Source organism: Leucoraja erinacea, chromosome 17 (assembly GCF_028641065.1).
Source record: "Leucoraja erinacea ecotype New England chromosome 17, Leri_hhj_1, whole genome shotgun sequence".
In the NCBI taxonomy this organism is placed as follows: Eukaryota; Metazoa; Chordata; class Chondrichthyes; order Rajiformes; family Rajidae; genus Leucoraja; species Leucoraja erinaceus.
In genome coordinates, this window is record NC_073393.1 from 3,021,744 (window position 1) to 3,038,536 (window position 16,793).

General features: G+C 43.9%; 1 protein-coding gene across 1 annotated transcript in view; it reads left to right on the plus strand.

Moving 5' to 3' along the window:
- phkb (phosphorylase kinase, beta) overlaps window positions 1–10,951 on the plus strand; it is a 149,354-nt gene extending 138,403 nt beyond the window's left edge. Inside the window, exons 30-33 of the mRNA XM_055648385.1 lie at window positions 1,830–1,959; window positions 5,886–5,993; window positions 7,972–8,112; window positions 10,500–10,951. Coding sequence (XP_055504360.1) covers window positions 1,830–1,959; window positions 5,886–5,993; window positions 7,972–8,112; window positions 10,500–10,634 — 514 coding nt within the window. The 3' untranslated portion in view covers window positions 10,635–10,951. The remainder of the gene's footprint in view (window positions 1–1,829; window positions 1,960–5,885; window positions 5,994–7,971; window positions 8,113–10,499) is intronic.
- The last annotated feature ends 5,842 nt before the right edge of the window (window positions 10,952–16,793 follow it).

The window sequence follows — 16,793 nt, forward strand, 5'->3', positions numbered from 1 at the left end:
CCTATTGTCTATATCTGCTTCCACTGCCATCCCTGCAAGCATTCCAGACACCCACCATCTTCTGTATAAAAAAATAAATCAGATTGAACAGTTCCCAGAACCAGGAAATGAAAAACATAGATTATAACTTAATTTTTTTGAGATTTATGCAAGAGGTCATTCTGAACGAAACTTGAAAAATAATTATCAGCAATTTGAGGATCCTTATTGACTTGAAGGTTGTCTGTTGAGGTTCTGTAGATTAGGTTTCAACAGTGTAGTAAACCCTAATAACACTAACAGCAATATCTCTGACCTGAGGCTACTAATTTTATATGTAGCGTCTGATTTCTGAAGAAAATTACTACAAAACTCCTTAATTCTTAGGAAAAAAAATGTTTTGAGTTATGTTTTTGACTTTTCAGCTTCTGCTTAATGTCATGTATTTCCTATCTTAATGTTGACCTTGGTAAAACGCTTGTTGGTAAAACTGTGCGGTTTGGGCGGCACAGTGGCGCAGCGGTAGAGTTGCTGCCTCACGGTCCCAGAGACGGGTTTGATCCTGACTGCGGGTGCTGTCTGTACGGAGTTTGTACGTTCTCACTGTGACCACGTTGGTCCTGTACGGGTGCTCTGGTTTCCTCCCCCATTCCAAAGACGTGCAGGTTTGTCGGGTATTTAGCTTTGGTAACATTTGTAAATTGTCCCTAGTGTGTAGGATGGTGTGAGTGTAGGGGGTGATCACTGCTTGGCTCGAGGGGTCTGTTTCCGCGCTGTATCTCTAAACTAAACTAAAATACATTTTTGGATTGCTCTACTGCTGATCCATTAACTGATCAATCAGCTTGAAGACTTCTCCCTCCCGGATGCCAAAGATTCTCTTCTTTTGACATCTGATAACAACCGAGGGCAGGAAAGGGAAACCCATGTGACAGAGGTTGCCAGATCTGTGTGGTTGGCTTCCTTCACCAATGGAGGTAAAGGTTGGGCTGATCTACTTTCCTCATATCTACAGAAGAGAAGCCCCGGTGTTATTTGTAGAAAGGAACTGCAGATGCTGGTTTATACCGAAGATAGACCCAAAGTGCTGGAGTAACTCAGCGGTCAGGCAGCATCACTGGAGAAAAAGATGATGTTGGATGATGTTTTGTGTTGGGACCTTTCTCCAGACTTCAGTCCCAAACCGAAACGTCACCCATCCACTTTTATTTTCAAGCTGCCACTTATACACTAAGTAAGATTGCTAGTTAATGTATATCTATATCAAAAGTAACTGTTCAAACTCAATTCAAGAGGTATCTTTACAGCAAGGAGGCGAAGCTTTATCCTATTCCGTTGGACTATTGTCTATGGTGCCACAATATGGCATCTCATGACTGTGTGAGTGATAGATAATCAATGAAACTGTCCAATGTAAACGTGATAATAAAGAACCATTGGAACAGATTCACTACCTTTGCCCATAAGATTAAAAAGACCGTTCTAAACACATTTTATTTCATATTGTTGGCATTTCAAAATACGTCAAGCAGCTGTGGTGATAAAATTAAAGTATTTGCAAATATACCAATTACTTTTAGAAAACAAATTGCAAAATTTCAAATGGAAATTGTTCTTTTAACTACAGTTTTTTTTTTTTTGCTTAATGTGAAAGGTAATTGGTACTTTTTAAATTAATTCTGTATATGGTGTTTCTGCCTCAAGATTTGCTTCATACATTTCATTTGTAGAATCTGTGACTCGCCCTAAATGAACGATGAAAGTTATATTTGTGTGACTTGTGCAGTAAATGTGGACATTTAACATCATCAGGAGTACATAATAACCAGAGAACTTATCTTTCCCTTCAGGTCATGGCTGAACAGGCGACATCTTGATGGCTCTTTAAACCGCACTCCAAAAGGTTTTTATGACAGAGTCTGGCAGATTCTGGAGAGGACGTCAGAGGGCATCACAGTAACTGGGAAGCACCTGCCCCAAGTAATTATTTAACTTCAGACATACATTGTTTTCACCTAAAGGCACAAAGTGCTGGAGTAACTCAGCCAGCACCTCTAGAGAACATGCAACATGCATAGGTGACTTTTCTGGTTGGGACACTTCAGATTGTGGGGGGGGGGGGGGGGGGGGGGGGGGGGGGGGGGGGGGGGGGCAGGGAAAAAGCTGGCAGAGAACAGGGGGTATACCAATACTGCAGTTAAAAAGGTGATACAGACCAGGAGGGTATACCAGCATCTGCAGTTCCTTGTATCTACATTAATTTCCATCTAATAGTTAAATTGTCTGCAAATGCATAAACAATGAATGCAACAGACCACTGAGCCCAATCCTGGCATGGCAGTGGTTCCAGTCTCCAAGGTTTCTGGAGCATTTGCAAAGTATTACCTCAGTGCTTAGAATGCAAAGATAAATTGCAAAGAAACGCTTTAACTTCAGAAAGAGTTTGAACAACTCAAAAAATATACCATCACGCACAAAGCTCGCATCAACAAGACCTTGCTACCAGGAAAACTCAAGCTGTGGTGCTTCCAATTTGGCGTACTACCAAGAGTCATGTGGCCTTTAACTATGTGTGAAATCCCCATCAACAAAGTGGAAAAGCTGGAAAGAATGATCAGAACACATGTGAAACAGTGGCTTGGATTTCCACAATGTTTAAGTGCTGTCGGGCTGTACGGGAGTGGCAAATTGCAATTACCCATTGCAGGACTTGTGGAAGAGTTCAAATGCACTAAAGCATGGTTGGCCATGACCCTCACTGAATCTGAAGATACTGTTATTCGAACAGCGGCCCCCCATGTGGCAACGGGGATGTAGTGGACCCCATCTCAAGCTGTTCAGAGTGCTAAGTCTGCTCTTCATTTCCGGGATATGGTTGGCCAAGTCCAACACGGGAGAGCCGGGCTCGGGATCCAAAAAGCTCCTCAATGGCACAAGGCAACATCAGTGCAGAAGAGACGGCTCGTGGTGGAGGAGGTGAGAAGACGGGAGGAGGCAGAGCGACACGCCAAGGCCGTCTCAATGGCCAAGGGCCGATGGACTGACTGGGAGAGCCTGGAAAAGAGGAAACTCAGCTGGCATGACTTCTGGCAAATGGAAGGATCTCGGCTAAGTTTTCTCATCAGAGCCACTTATGATGTTCTACCATTACCCCAGAACCTGAAGCAGTGGTCTCGGTAGGCGGCGCGGCTCTGGCCAGCAGCGGCCTCTGCAGCCTTTCCGCGTTTTTATTATTTTTTGTCTGTGTTTTTATGTAGTTTTTGTTATTTTATGTTGGGGTGTGTGTGGGGGGGTGGGGGTGGGGGTGGGAGGGGGGGGGAAACTTTTTGAATCTCTCCCTGCACTGGAGACCCGACCTTTCCTCGTCGGGTCTCAGTCGTCGTTGAGGCCGCAACGAGGAACGGCCTCCAACAGGAAGAGACCGGGGACTCAGGTGTCGACTCACCGTTGCCGTCGCGGAGCTGGCCGAGTCCGGAGCGGGTGGAGCGGTGGAGGAGCACTGCTGCTGCTGATGCTGCTGCTGCTGCTGCTGCTGCTGCCGGAGAGTCGGAGGCTCCACTAACAGGTCTCTGTGGACGACGGCATTTTAACCCTGGAGGGGGACCGCTTTTTCGGGGCATCTGCAACGGCGACTTCTCCCCGCCCGAGTTGCAAGAGGCGGGCCTACATCACTGCCCCGCGCGGCTGGAATGGCCGCGGACTCTGCGAGCGCACACCGGGGGCTCCAACATCAAGACCCGGTGTGCGACCTCGCACCACCCGGCGTGGCTTTAATGGCCGCGGGACAATCGCCATCGCCAGCCGGGGGCTCTGACTTTGACTGTGACATCGGGGGGGGGGAGAGTGCAGTGGAGAGATAAGTTTATTTGGCCTTCCATCACAGCGATGGGATGGATGTTTATGTTAAATGTAATTATGTTGTGTCTTGGTTCTCTGTGTTTGTAATGTATGGTTGCAGAAACGGCATTTCGTTTGGACCTCCAGGGGTCCAAATGACAATTAAATTGACTCTTGACTCTCTTGAGAAGACTCCGCATGCTCCCTTTGCCAAGCACCTGCATCACTAAGGCACATTTTAACAGGATGCACAATGAGCCTTGGCCAAGGGTGTTACACTTGGCGGCATAACCAAGTTCTCAGACAGCTGGCATCAAACCTGGAACAGAGGCGCAAGATCACAAATGCTTCCCCACCAACATCGGCAGGAAATGTCCACTTCACAACATTTGTACCAGCAGGCCAACCTCCAGAGCACCAGATAACATCAATGGATGCAAGCATTCTGGAGCCTGCTCGGGATTGGAAAATGGAAGTGCACTTAGGAAAAAAGGCTTGTGTTTCCCCCAGACATTGCGGCCACAACACTCCGGCCAGACATGGTCCTGTGGTCCCCAACAACTAAGTTGGCATGCGTTATGGAATTGACAGTTCCATGGGAAGATGGTGTTGAAGAAGCTCATGAGAGGAAAAAGACCAAGTATTCTGAACTGGCAACTGAAGCTGCCCCGAATGGCTGGAAGACCAAGATTCTCCCAGTAGAAGTGGGATGCAGGGGATTTGTTGCTACATCTATGACCCAGGCTATTAAAGAAAATGGGGGTGAGGGGTCGCTCCCTCCAACAATCTATCAAATCATTATCAAATTCTGCAGAAACAAGCAGCAATTGGATTTGGATCAAAAGGAGAGAGAATAATTGGGCTGCAAGATGAAGACAGGAGGGTTATGGAATTGAAGGGGTGTAACTGGGACGCCAGGTATCACCGTTGAGCCCTTTGGAGATGTTGTGGGCTTATCAATGAAACGTCAAAGAAGGAGGGTGCCCACCTGATGACCCCGATGTCGTACCTACCCTACCTTCCACCACTCCAATCCCACTGCGACTTATTACAGGGGTTGAAACATCAAGTCCTATTAGCTCTACTGTCTATTGCCTCAGCAACATCAAAAATATGGGTGAAATGACAGGAAACATATGAACTTAATAATATCATTTGCATCTATTTAGAATACGTCTCCATATTTTGTTGGATTTACTCTTTGTCTCGTCATTTCTCGTGAGGAATCTCAAAGGTGCGTGGGGGAAGATCAGGAGAGCAAATATCTTCCTGGTCTTGCTCCCACATCGAAGGGCTGGGTTTCTGATCCCAGGGTGGGTTGAAGAGCCTGTTGCTGTGCGGTATTGTTCAATGAATGGCAACTTACTTAACTTACTGTCCAACTGCTGAGTTTGCACTGAGACGGAGAGCAACACTACAGCAGAGAATCTGCCCTGTTGGGCTCTAACAGTTGCAGATACAGTGCGGCTGGTTAGGTTCACTGGGAAATAGAAAAGTGTCAGTTTTAGTATAGTTCATAATTAGTAGCAGCGGAATGAGGCCATTCAAGTCTACTCCGTCATTCAATCATGGTTGATCTAACTTGCCCTCTTAACCCCATTCTCCTGCCTTGTCCCCGTAACCCCAGACACCCGTACTAATCATGAATATGTCAATATAGTTGTGGTAAGTTATCAAAATGGAGAATGAAGACAAATCGCTCTAATGTTTATGAGAGGCACAACTGGGGAAAGCAAACAGAATCTTTTGTTTTAAGGTGAGAGGGGCAAAGTTTAAAGGAGATGTGCGGAGCAAGTTTTTTTACACAGTGTTAGTGGGTGCCTGGAACGAGCTACCATGAGGCAGATTAATGGCCTTTCAGAGCCTTTCACGGTTATGTAGGGATTGGAAGGGTGTGGATCATGTACGGGGTGATGAGACATGTACCTTGACATCATGTTTGGCACAGACTTTGTGGGCCGAAGGGCCTGTCCCTGTGCTGTACTTTTCTATATTCTAGAGTCTAAATGCATGAGAAGTGATGTTACTCTCCATCAGCAGAAACCTTGCTCTATGCTTTCTTTCTACAGCAACCAACTTTGTCAGATATGACCATGTACGAGATGAACTTTTCTCTCCTGGTTGAAGACACTTTGCAGGACATCATACAGCCAGAATATCGGCAGATCATTGTGGAGGTGCTGATCAAACTCTTATTTGAAGCTGTCCCAAATCACCTCCAGTTTTGCAATCACGTATATATTTCACGCTGAGATGAGGGAGATATGTTGCAGAAATTTACAAAATAAATCTCTAGTAATTGGGGCACAGTGGCACAGTTGGTAGAGCTTCTGTCTCACAGCACTAGAGAACCTGGTTCGATCCTGACCTTGGGTGCTACCTGTGTGGAGTTTGCATGTTCTCCTTGTGACCATATGGATTTCCTCCTAAATCCCAAAGACGACGGGTTTGTATGTTAATTGGCCTCTGTAAATTGCCCTAAATATGTAGCGTGTGGACGGGAATAGTTTTCCTGAAATATACTGGGCGCACTGAACTTCAGGTGATGCCTATCCACAGTTTCAGAATAGTTAAGGCTAAAACCTGAGGTTATTTTTCTCTCTTTTTCTATTGATTTTGGACACTTGTCAAATCTGTTTGTAATCAAGAAGCAAAGTCAAGGATCCCATATGCCTTTATAACGTCCTCATTTTCACTGACATCTTCCCAATCACTCCAAGCTCCTTCTGTTCCTTCATTCCTTGAAAGATTCAGTTTCAATTGCTCCTTTGCATTCTTCCTACCAAAAGTTCACTGTTCACTTGTCTCTGCTCATTTCACCAGTCTATCCCTGCTGAAAAAGAGACCAAGAGCTAATCTCAACACAAGAATAAAGTTGATCTTCCCCCACATTAAACGTCATCTAATTGATTAATCTCATTATCCATAATTAGATTTAGTAAAAGCACAGCTAAATGCAATAGAATTAGGCCAGATGTGAATTTTTAGGGATATCTTTATACAGTACTGTGTGTAAAACACAGCATTCAATTCACCCAAAACCTACAGCTACAACTGACATGTTCTTTTATTTTTTATTGTAATAGTAATTTGAAGATGAACTGAACCGACTAAATATACAATCGCTACTCCTCTGTTTGCACATATTAGTGTAAAATATAGCAAAGTAATAATTTGTATTTAGTCCTATCAGGTGATCATAGAAACATAGAAAATAGGTGCAGGAGTAGGCCATTCGGCCCTTCGAGCCTGCACCGCCATTCAATATGATCATGGCTGATCATCCAACTCAGTATTCTGTACCTGCCTTCTCTCCATACCCCGTGATCCCTTTAGCCACATCTAACTCCCTCTTAAATATAGCCAATGAACTGGCCTCAACTACCTTCTGTGGCAGAGAATTCCAGAGATTCACCACTCTCTGTGTAAAAAATGTTTTTCGCATCTCGGTCCTAAAAGACTTTCCCCTTATCTTTAAACTGTGACCCCTTGTTCTGGACTTCCCCAACATCGGGAATAATCTTCCTGCATCCAACCTGTCCAACCCCTTGAGAATTTTGTAAGTTTCTATAAGATCCCCCCTCAATCTTCTAAATTCTAGCGAGTACAAGCCGTGTCTATCCAGTCTTTCTTCATGTGAAAGTCCTGCCATCCCAGGAATCAGTCTGGTGAACCTTCTCTGTACTCCCTCTATGGCAAGAATGTCTTTCCTCAGATTAGGAGACCAAAACTGTACGCAATACTCCAGGTGTGGTCTCACCAAGAGCAAAACTGTACGGAATACTCCAGGTATGGTCTCACCAAGACCCTGTACAACTGCAGTAGAACCTCCCTGCTCCTATACTCAAACCCTTTTGCTATGAATGCTAACATACCATTCGCTTTCTTCACTGCCTCTTTGTTGAAATGTCCCTACAGAGAGTGTGGCCAGGGTGGTGTTGAAATGTCCCTACAGAGAGTGTGGCCAGGGTGGTGTGGGTCTTTGATGATGCTGGCTGTCTTTTGTGCTTCCTGTAATCCCATTGATTTAAATATAACGCTACAATTAACCCCCAACTAACAAGACAAAAATGTAACCATACGATGGAATGAAGTAAGTTGGAGATGTATTATATGATGGTGCAATGGCAATGACATTGGCTTACTTTGCTGCAGCTGATCATGGTGGTCTCTGTGATGTTGGAACGCAATCCTGAACTGGAATTTGTAGCTGAAGTCAACTTGGACAATCTGGTCAAAGACGCTTTTGATGAATTTAAGAACGACAAAGTCAGGCTGGAACATGTTGAGGTTGAAGTGAGTAAACCTCTTTATAATTAGTGTTTAAGAAGGAACCGCAGATGCTGGAAAATCGAAGGTAGACAAAAGTGCTGGAGAAACTCAGCGGGTGCAGCAGCATCTATGGAGCGAAGGAAATAGGCAACGTTTCGGGAGGAAACCCTTGGGAAATAGGCAACGTTTCGGGACGAAACCCTTGGGAATTAGGCAACGTTTCGGGACAAATCCCTTGGGGAATAGGCAACGTTTCGGGACGAATCCCTTGGGAATTAGGCAACGTTTCGGGACGAAACCCTTGGGAATTAGGCAACGTTTCGGGCCGAAACCCTTTGGGTGGGGCACAAAGTCTCCAGAGGTTTCCGTTCAGGTTTCCTAAGTGAGACAGGGGCATTAAGGCCACATGCGGTCTTCTAGGCCATTAAGTGCGGCCTTTTGAATGAATCCAAATTTTGTGGAACAAATCCTTTCATTAATATGTTTTTGTTCGTCTTTTATTATTTTAATTTTAATTTTAATCTTAAAATGAACGTATTTAAAATACCAAAGAGTAAAAGAAGATTCATCGAAATAATCCTCCCCGACAGACGGCCACAATTAAAACATTAGTAAGTCTTGAGGGGTATTTTAACAAAATAATGTACATTTTGAAGCATATCTGATTGAAGTATCTTGGATGCGGCCTTATTAGATTACAGCTAACTTAATGCGGCATTCCAACATGAAAAGGTTCCCCACCCCTGTCCCAGACTTTCACAAAAGTAGGTCTGTAAAATCCAGCAGTCCTGAGTAGATTTAAATGGAACACCCGTTGTGGTTATTTGTCCTGATATGAAATGCATTGCTCAATATGTTAGCCTCACCTGTAAGTAGTCCCCAAGCCACACAACTACTTCTGTTGAATGTCAAGGGCATGTCCCACTTAGGTGACTTTTCAGCGGACTGGCTGTGACCTTCAAGCTCGAGGCATTCGCCTGAAAAACCACGAACTGGAATGGTGACCGTCAGAGTGGAACACACACGCACGCTTGCATGCGCACACGCACACACATGCACACACGCACGTGCACGCACACACATGCACGCACGCACACACTTGCATGCGCGCGCACACACACACATGCACATACACACGCACACACACACACACGCACGCACATACACACGCACACACATGCACACGCGCACGCACACACATGCACACGTGCACACACACACGTGCACGCACACACACGCATGCGCACACACTTGCATGCGTGCGCATTAGTTACAAGCAAACACAATGCGCGGCAGTAGTTCAGCGTCAAAGGTCAAATAAACATGAACAATGCAACCAGAGTTGATGATTACCAAGCCACCTTCAGCACTCTTGTGAAGGAGGTGGCAAAAAGCATTATGCATGGGTTGTGAATCACTCTTTTTATCCAGACCTTGGTTCTGTTTCCCTTCAGTCACATTGCAACCCCTGCACCCCCTTGGCATGTCCATGATTGGGTGTACATGGTTCTATTCCCATGATTTTAGGTTTTCCAGATAGTTCATCCCTTGGCGTTGGGTTCAGACAGTAGATTATCTTTGTCACTGTTGAGATCCACATCTCATATGATCCACATCTCGCATTGATAGTTTATGTACGTCCTTGATGCCTGCAGCTGGTCTATTATTAATTCAAGTGTCATAGAACATAGCAGGACAGCACAGAAACAGGCCCTTCGGCTCACAGAATGTACCGCTTCCTGACAAACTTTAGGGCCCTTGCTGAGGGTGTGTGAGGCAAGTTCACAGACTGTTCATAGCCACCAACATTCCCCTTCACCTTCCACTGCTGCTATCATGGATCTTACCATGATTCCTTTTCAAGCAGCATCTCCAAAGTGAGGAACAGAGTTAACATACCAGGCCTGTGAGGTTTGAGATTTAATTTTGTTTTCTTTAGTCCTGTCTATGCTATAGACAAATAATTAGATTTCAGGTAATTGAGGCAGGTACTATTGCGACGTTTAAGAAACATTTGGACAGGTACAGGGAAAGGACAGTTATAGAGGGATATGGGCCGAATGCAGGCAGGCAGGTGGGACTAGTGTAGACTGGGCATGTTGGTGGGTGTGGGCATGTTGGGCAGAAGGGACTGTTTCCACACTGTATAACTCTATAACTCAGCGGGTCAGGCAGCATCTGAGGAGGACCTGGATCCATGTCATATGCCATCTGTCCCGCTGATTTACTCCAGACCTTGTGTTTTACGCATGTCTCCAGTTCCTTGTTTCCACAAGATTTTAACTTCAATGATAACATGTCTAAACTGTTCACAGAGTTCCTGGCCAATGGCTGTCCCTTTTTTGTTAATCTTAACTCCAATTGTGTAGTGCAGGATCTTGTTGCTTGATTTCTATTGTGTCTACCTCCAGAGCATGCAAGACTTCTACCAAACTCCTCCAACGGGAAAGAGAGGGACAGCCAGCTACCTGATGAAAGCTGTGATGAACACATTACTTGAGGGTGATGTTAAGTCATCCGTGGATGATCCCTGTGTGATCAGTTAAAGATGCCAAACTTGAGGAGTCTGCATGTTAATGAGATTTGCGATGTGTGTGTGTGAATGCATGTTATTACCTCGATGCTTCTCAATGTAATCAGACGCACATACATAGTATTCTCTAGAAATAAGGTCATTTAAATGTTGGTGCATGATTGTGCGAGAGAGGTTTATATTCAATAAATTGAGACATTAATTTATATTTTAGCACAGTTTAGTGAGTGTGCCGCTGTTTATGGTTATTGGGCGTCAAATGTTTAGAATTTGCATGTGAACTAATGTTACAATATATAATTGTTAAATAAAAATGGGATGTTTCAAACTGCATTTGTAAACCCACATTATTTGAAAAATTTGCACATCATTTGTTGTTATCAGAAGACAATCTCTTATTGAAACTGGAGCGTTCTATAGATGCGACTTTCACAAAAATACAACATGAGGAAAGAGCAAATTTAAGAGCGGTTTCTTGATTTTTATAATACATGTTACCAGTTTTACCGGATTTCCCGATTACCTACCGTTACGCATACGAGCCGGTGGTACGGGACATCCACGAACTCCTACGGACCCGCTATGGACATAAAACATTCGGCATGTAAAATGATACAATTATTGTACAGCTTCAATTTTGACCTTATAAACCTAAACATGAGGGAAAAGAAGAGAGAAAGAACTAGAGAAGGAAAGTGCAAAGTGAAAGGCTGGGACCCCTAGACTACCAAAGTAGTGTAGTCAAAGAGTGCTATACCTGTCCCTCCCCCCCCCCCCCCCCCCCCCCCCCCACCCAACCCCCACCTAAATTGGATTTAAATCCAACTTCATGTTGTGTCAAACTATCCTTGTAAGAATTCAGTAAAGTTCACTTATTCATCCACGCCCTATACATTTGGGTCAATGTTACAGAGGCCTATCATTAACCTACAAACTCACAAGGGATGCAGGAGGAAACCCACGCGGTCACAGGGAGAGCATGCAAACTCCACACAGAGGGCACCCGAGGTCAGCGTCAAACCGCTGGCCTCATGAGGCAGCAACGCTACCACGGTGCCACCCAATATAAAACAGAAGAAAGGAAATCCTGCAGCCAATTTCAGGAAGAGTTTGAGCTGTTCTTATCACTTTGCTTCCCAAGATTTTGACCAGGATCCAGAAATGCACTAGATAATCTTAAAGTACTCATCTCACCCATCAATATACCCCACTGTCATTGGAATTGCAGGAAAGTAGAGGCCTTGCAAAGAACACTGCCATTCATCAAACAGTCTTACATGTTAAAGACTTCTAACTGCACTTTAATGGTCAAACTACTGCAATACATGTGACTGTAAAAATTCTATTTATCATCCAGTGGTAATATAAAAGTCTCCACGTAAACTGTTGTTAATATAATGAAGTTATATCTTAAATAGATTTTCATCTAAACTTGAATCAATATCCTTTTGCTCATATGATTTATTGTCCTCCTGAGATTCAGTTATGTTTATATCCTTCAATACATTAATAAGATCATCTCTAAAATGCCTTTCTTTACGGTCCTTCATCAATATGTTATATTAAGATGATAGTGGCATTCCTTTTACTCCATATTTCAGTCAGTCGGGTCATATTCTGATCTTCTCCACAATTATTACCTCAACTCCATTCATTGTTGTACCAAGTTTATTTTTATATTTCTGCGTTTAGACCAGTGCAGCAAAGAACCTGTCTAATTTCTGACCCTACTTCTGTTTCTCCCTTGTTCCCATGTATTTGATTGCCATGATCACATTGCATGGTGGTGCTGGCTCGGAGGGCCGAATGGCCAACTCCTGCACCTATTGTCTATTCCTTTATTGTTGGGCTTATATAACATATAATAAACCATATAACAATTACAGCACGGAAACAGGCCACCTCGACCCTTCTAGTCCGTGCCGAACACATAATCTCCCCTAGTCCCATATACCTGCGCTCAGACCATAACCCTCCATTCCCTTCCCATCCATATAACTATCCAATTTATTTTTAAATGATAAAAACGAACCTGCCACCACCACCTACACTGGAAGCTCATTCCACACAGCTACCACTCTCTGAGTAAAGAAGTTCCCCCTCATGTTACCCCTAAACTTCAGTCCCTTAATTCTCAGGTCATGTCCCCTTGTTTGAATGTTCCCTACTCTCAGTGGGAAAAGCTTTTCCACGTCACTCTGTCTTCCCTCTATCATTTTAAAAACCTCTAAAGTCCCCCCTTACCTTCTGCGCTCCAAAGAAGGAAGCCACTGTTAGGGCTTCTCGCCCTTTCTAGAACCAACCCTTCCTTATATTGTGTAGGAAGGAACTGCAGTTGCTAGTTTAAACCGAAGATAGACGCAAAATGCTGGAGTAACTCAGTGGGACGGGCAGCATCTCTGGAGAGAAGGAATGGATGATGTTTCGGGTCGAGACCCTTCTTCAGACTCAGTCTGAAACCTCACCTATTTGCTCTCTCCTTCCATATATTGTTTGTTTGAAATCTTATTTGCTGCTCTATTTTCCTTACTGCAGGGGCTGTGTTCTGATGAAACACCGCAGGGTTCAAATATATTTTGGCCCAGGATTATAGCTGCACGCATCTTCGCTCCTGACGCCATTCATTCAGCCACATGTTGATTTATCGACTTTGTCTGCTACAATGTCAGTTTGCTTGTGACCCAGGTCATTGTTTTCTTTATTTTTACAGCATGTAAACCCACCATGACCATGCCGACCAGCGATCGCCCAGTCACTAGTTCTCTGTCCACCCTCTTTTGCAACCTACGCACCAGAGGCAATCTACAGAAGCCAATTAACCTACAAACCTGCACGTCTTTGGAATGTGGGAGGAAACTGGAGCACCCAGAGAGCACCCTTTCAAATTATGAGCTGATTTTGAATTTAGAGTCAAGTCTAGAGTGTTTTATTGTCGTGTGTCCCAGATAGAACAATTATATTTTTACTTGCTGCAGCACATAATATATAAATATAGTATGATATAGAAACATAGAAAATAGGTGCAGGAGGAGGTCATTCGGCCCTTCGAGCTAGCACCGCCATTCATTGTGATCATGGCTGATCGTCCCCTATCAATAACCAGTGCCTGCCTTCTCCCCATATTCCTTGACTCCACTAGCCCCTAGAGCTCTATCTAACTCTCTCTTAAATCCATCCAATGACTTGGCCTCCACTGCCCTCTGTGGCAGGGAATTCCACACATTCACGACTCTCTGGGTGAAAATGTTTTTTCTTACCTCAGTCTTAAATGACCTCCCCTTTATTCTAAGACTGTGTGGCCGCTGGTTCTGGACTCGCCCAACATTGGGAACATTTTTCCTGCATCTAGCTTGTCCAGTCCTTTTATAATTTTTTATGTTTCTAATTCTTGTAGAACATTCTGGAGCTGTCTCAAGCTGGGATTTGTTGCTTCATGTGAAAAATGCAAAATCTCAAAACTGTCTGCAAATGGGAAATCGTGAAAGCACAAGAGAAATGGGGAGGTTTGACAGGAAACAATTCAGTAGAAGATGTAGACTATTAATGGAAAACATTGTATACAATATACAGTGGTGATGAAAAATGATACGGTACAAGAGTATGCAAAATACTTGCACAAAGTATTACTTTCTCAACATCTGAAGTAGATTCCTGCAGCTTGGAAACGGGCCATTTGGCCCTTGGTGTCTATGCTAGCCATCATTCATTCTTTAGTTTAGTTTAGAGGTATAGCACCAAAACAGGCCATTTTGGCCCACCGAGTCCACACTGAGCAGTGATCCCCGCACACTAACACTATCCTACACACACTAGGGACAATTTTACACAACACCAAGCCAATAAACCTGCATAGCTGAACTCTTTGGAGTGGGGAAGGAAACCCACGCAGTTCACGGGGAGAACCGTACAGACAGTACCCGTTGTCGTGATCTAACCCGGGTCTCTGGCGCTGTGAGGTAGTAACTCTACTGCCGTGCCACCCATCCCATTTCCACATTCCCATCAACTCCCCCAGATCTGTACGGCAGGGGCACTTACCAGTCGCCATTCAACCTACCAGTGGGGGTGGAAGATTGCAACCTTCGTGTGGTCCGCCCTGTTTCGACTAATGCAATCAACTCGACGTGCACAAAAACAGAAGATCAAATAGAACAAGTTGTCCAACAACTTTTTTTTTTTTTTAATATTTAATTTTATTAGAAGTAAGTACAGTCATATGGCACCAAAGTGCCTAATATATATTTTCATAATACATTTTATGTACAACTTTTTTTTTTTTGTTACATTGAAAAAAGATTAGAATAAGAAAAAGAAGTTAGATAGTAAAGGATAGAAAGATGTGAAATATATAGTGTGTGAAGAAAGAAAACGAGTAAATGAAGAAAGTTGAGAGAGAAAATAGAGAAAATAAAATAAAATAAAAAAGAAAAGGAGATCATCATTTATAATCTTGACCAACCCTCGTCCACTCCTGAAACAGTTATTTTTTACAATTGTGTTGCACCATATGATTCCAAAAAAACGACGAATGGAGACCAACTCGTTATGAATTGGTCTGATTTATCCATTAAATTTGTCCAACAACTTTAGGCTGTGCACGCCACACGAAAGAAGAAGAAGAAGAAGAAGAAGAAGAAGAACCTCCCAGCTGTTTGGGATGTGGGATGAAACCAGCCCTTGTGGGGAAAACCCCAAGGTCATGGAAAAAACACACCAGCTACACACCGCACGTATGTTCATGTTGAACCCAGGTCAAGGGAGATGTGCCACAACAGTGCAACGGCCACCTCTATTCTGTTTAAGGTAGACAAAAATGCTGGAGAAACTCAGTGGGTGAGGCAGCATCTATGGAGCGTTGCTTTTTTTCCTTCGCTCCATAGATGCTGCCTCACCCGCTGAGTTTCTCCAGCATTTTTTTTGTCTACCTTCGGTTTCCCAGCATCTCCATCCAGTTCCTTCTTAAACATCTATTCTGTTTAATGTGCTTTAAGGATCTTACAAACCAACCATTTAATCACTTCCTAAATGTATCATTCTGTGACGAGGCCATTATTAAGGAACAATGCATTATAGAAAATAATAAAAAGTCAAGACTGATTTTTTAAAGTAAAAGCATTTGAATGTTTAGCGGATGTAACTAGCAGAAACTAGCACAGTGGTGCTACTAATGGACCCGCTGCGTCACAGCTCCATCACCCTGGCCTGAGGATGGACCTGGGTCAAGTACCTTCACCTGCAGCTTTGGACATTAGTCTCTCTTATGCTGAGCTTTCACAAAGTCCAAATCAATAACATTGAAACATAGAAAATAGGTGCAGGAGGAGGCCATTCGGCCCCTCGAGCCAGCACCGCCATTCATTGTGATCATGGCTGATCGTCCCCTATCAATAACCCGTGCCTGCCTTCTCCCCATGTCCCTTGACTCCCCTAGAGCTCTATCTAACTCTGTCTTAAATCCATCCAGTGACTTGGCCTCCACTGCCCTCTGTGGCAGGGAATTCCATAAATTCACAACTCTCTGGGTGAAAAAGTTTTTCTTAAATCTTAAGAAAATTTTCTTAAATGACCTCCCCTTTATTCTCAGACAGTTGCTCCTGGTTCTGGACTCGCCCAATATCGGGAACATTTTTCCTGCATCTAGCTTGTCCAGTCCTTTTATAATTTATAATTATGTTTCTATAAGATTCCCCTCATCCTTATAAACTCCAGTGAATACAAGCCTAGTCTTTTCAATCTTTCCTCATATGACAGTCCCACCATCTCAGGGATTAATCTCGTGAACCTACGCTGCACTGCCTCAACCACAAGGATGTCCTTCCTCAAATTAGGAGACCAAAACTGTACACAATACTCCAGATGTGGTCTTACCAGAGCCCTATACAAGTGCAGAAAAACCTCTCTACTTAGACTTTAGTTGGATCCGCTCAAAGAAAATAAAGGCATGGCTATACCGAGGCAGCATGAATTGTGGACGCAGCCCAGACCAACCTCTCTTCCATTGACGCCATTTGCACCCCATGCTGCCTCGGCAAGGCCAGCAGCACAATCTAGGACCAGTCTCACCCTGGTCACTCCCTTAATTTCCCCTCTCCCATTGGACAAAAGGTATAGAAGTGAAAATGCACACCATCAGATTCACAGACATTTTCTTCCCAGCTGTTATCATGTGACG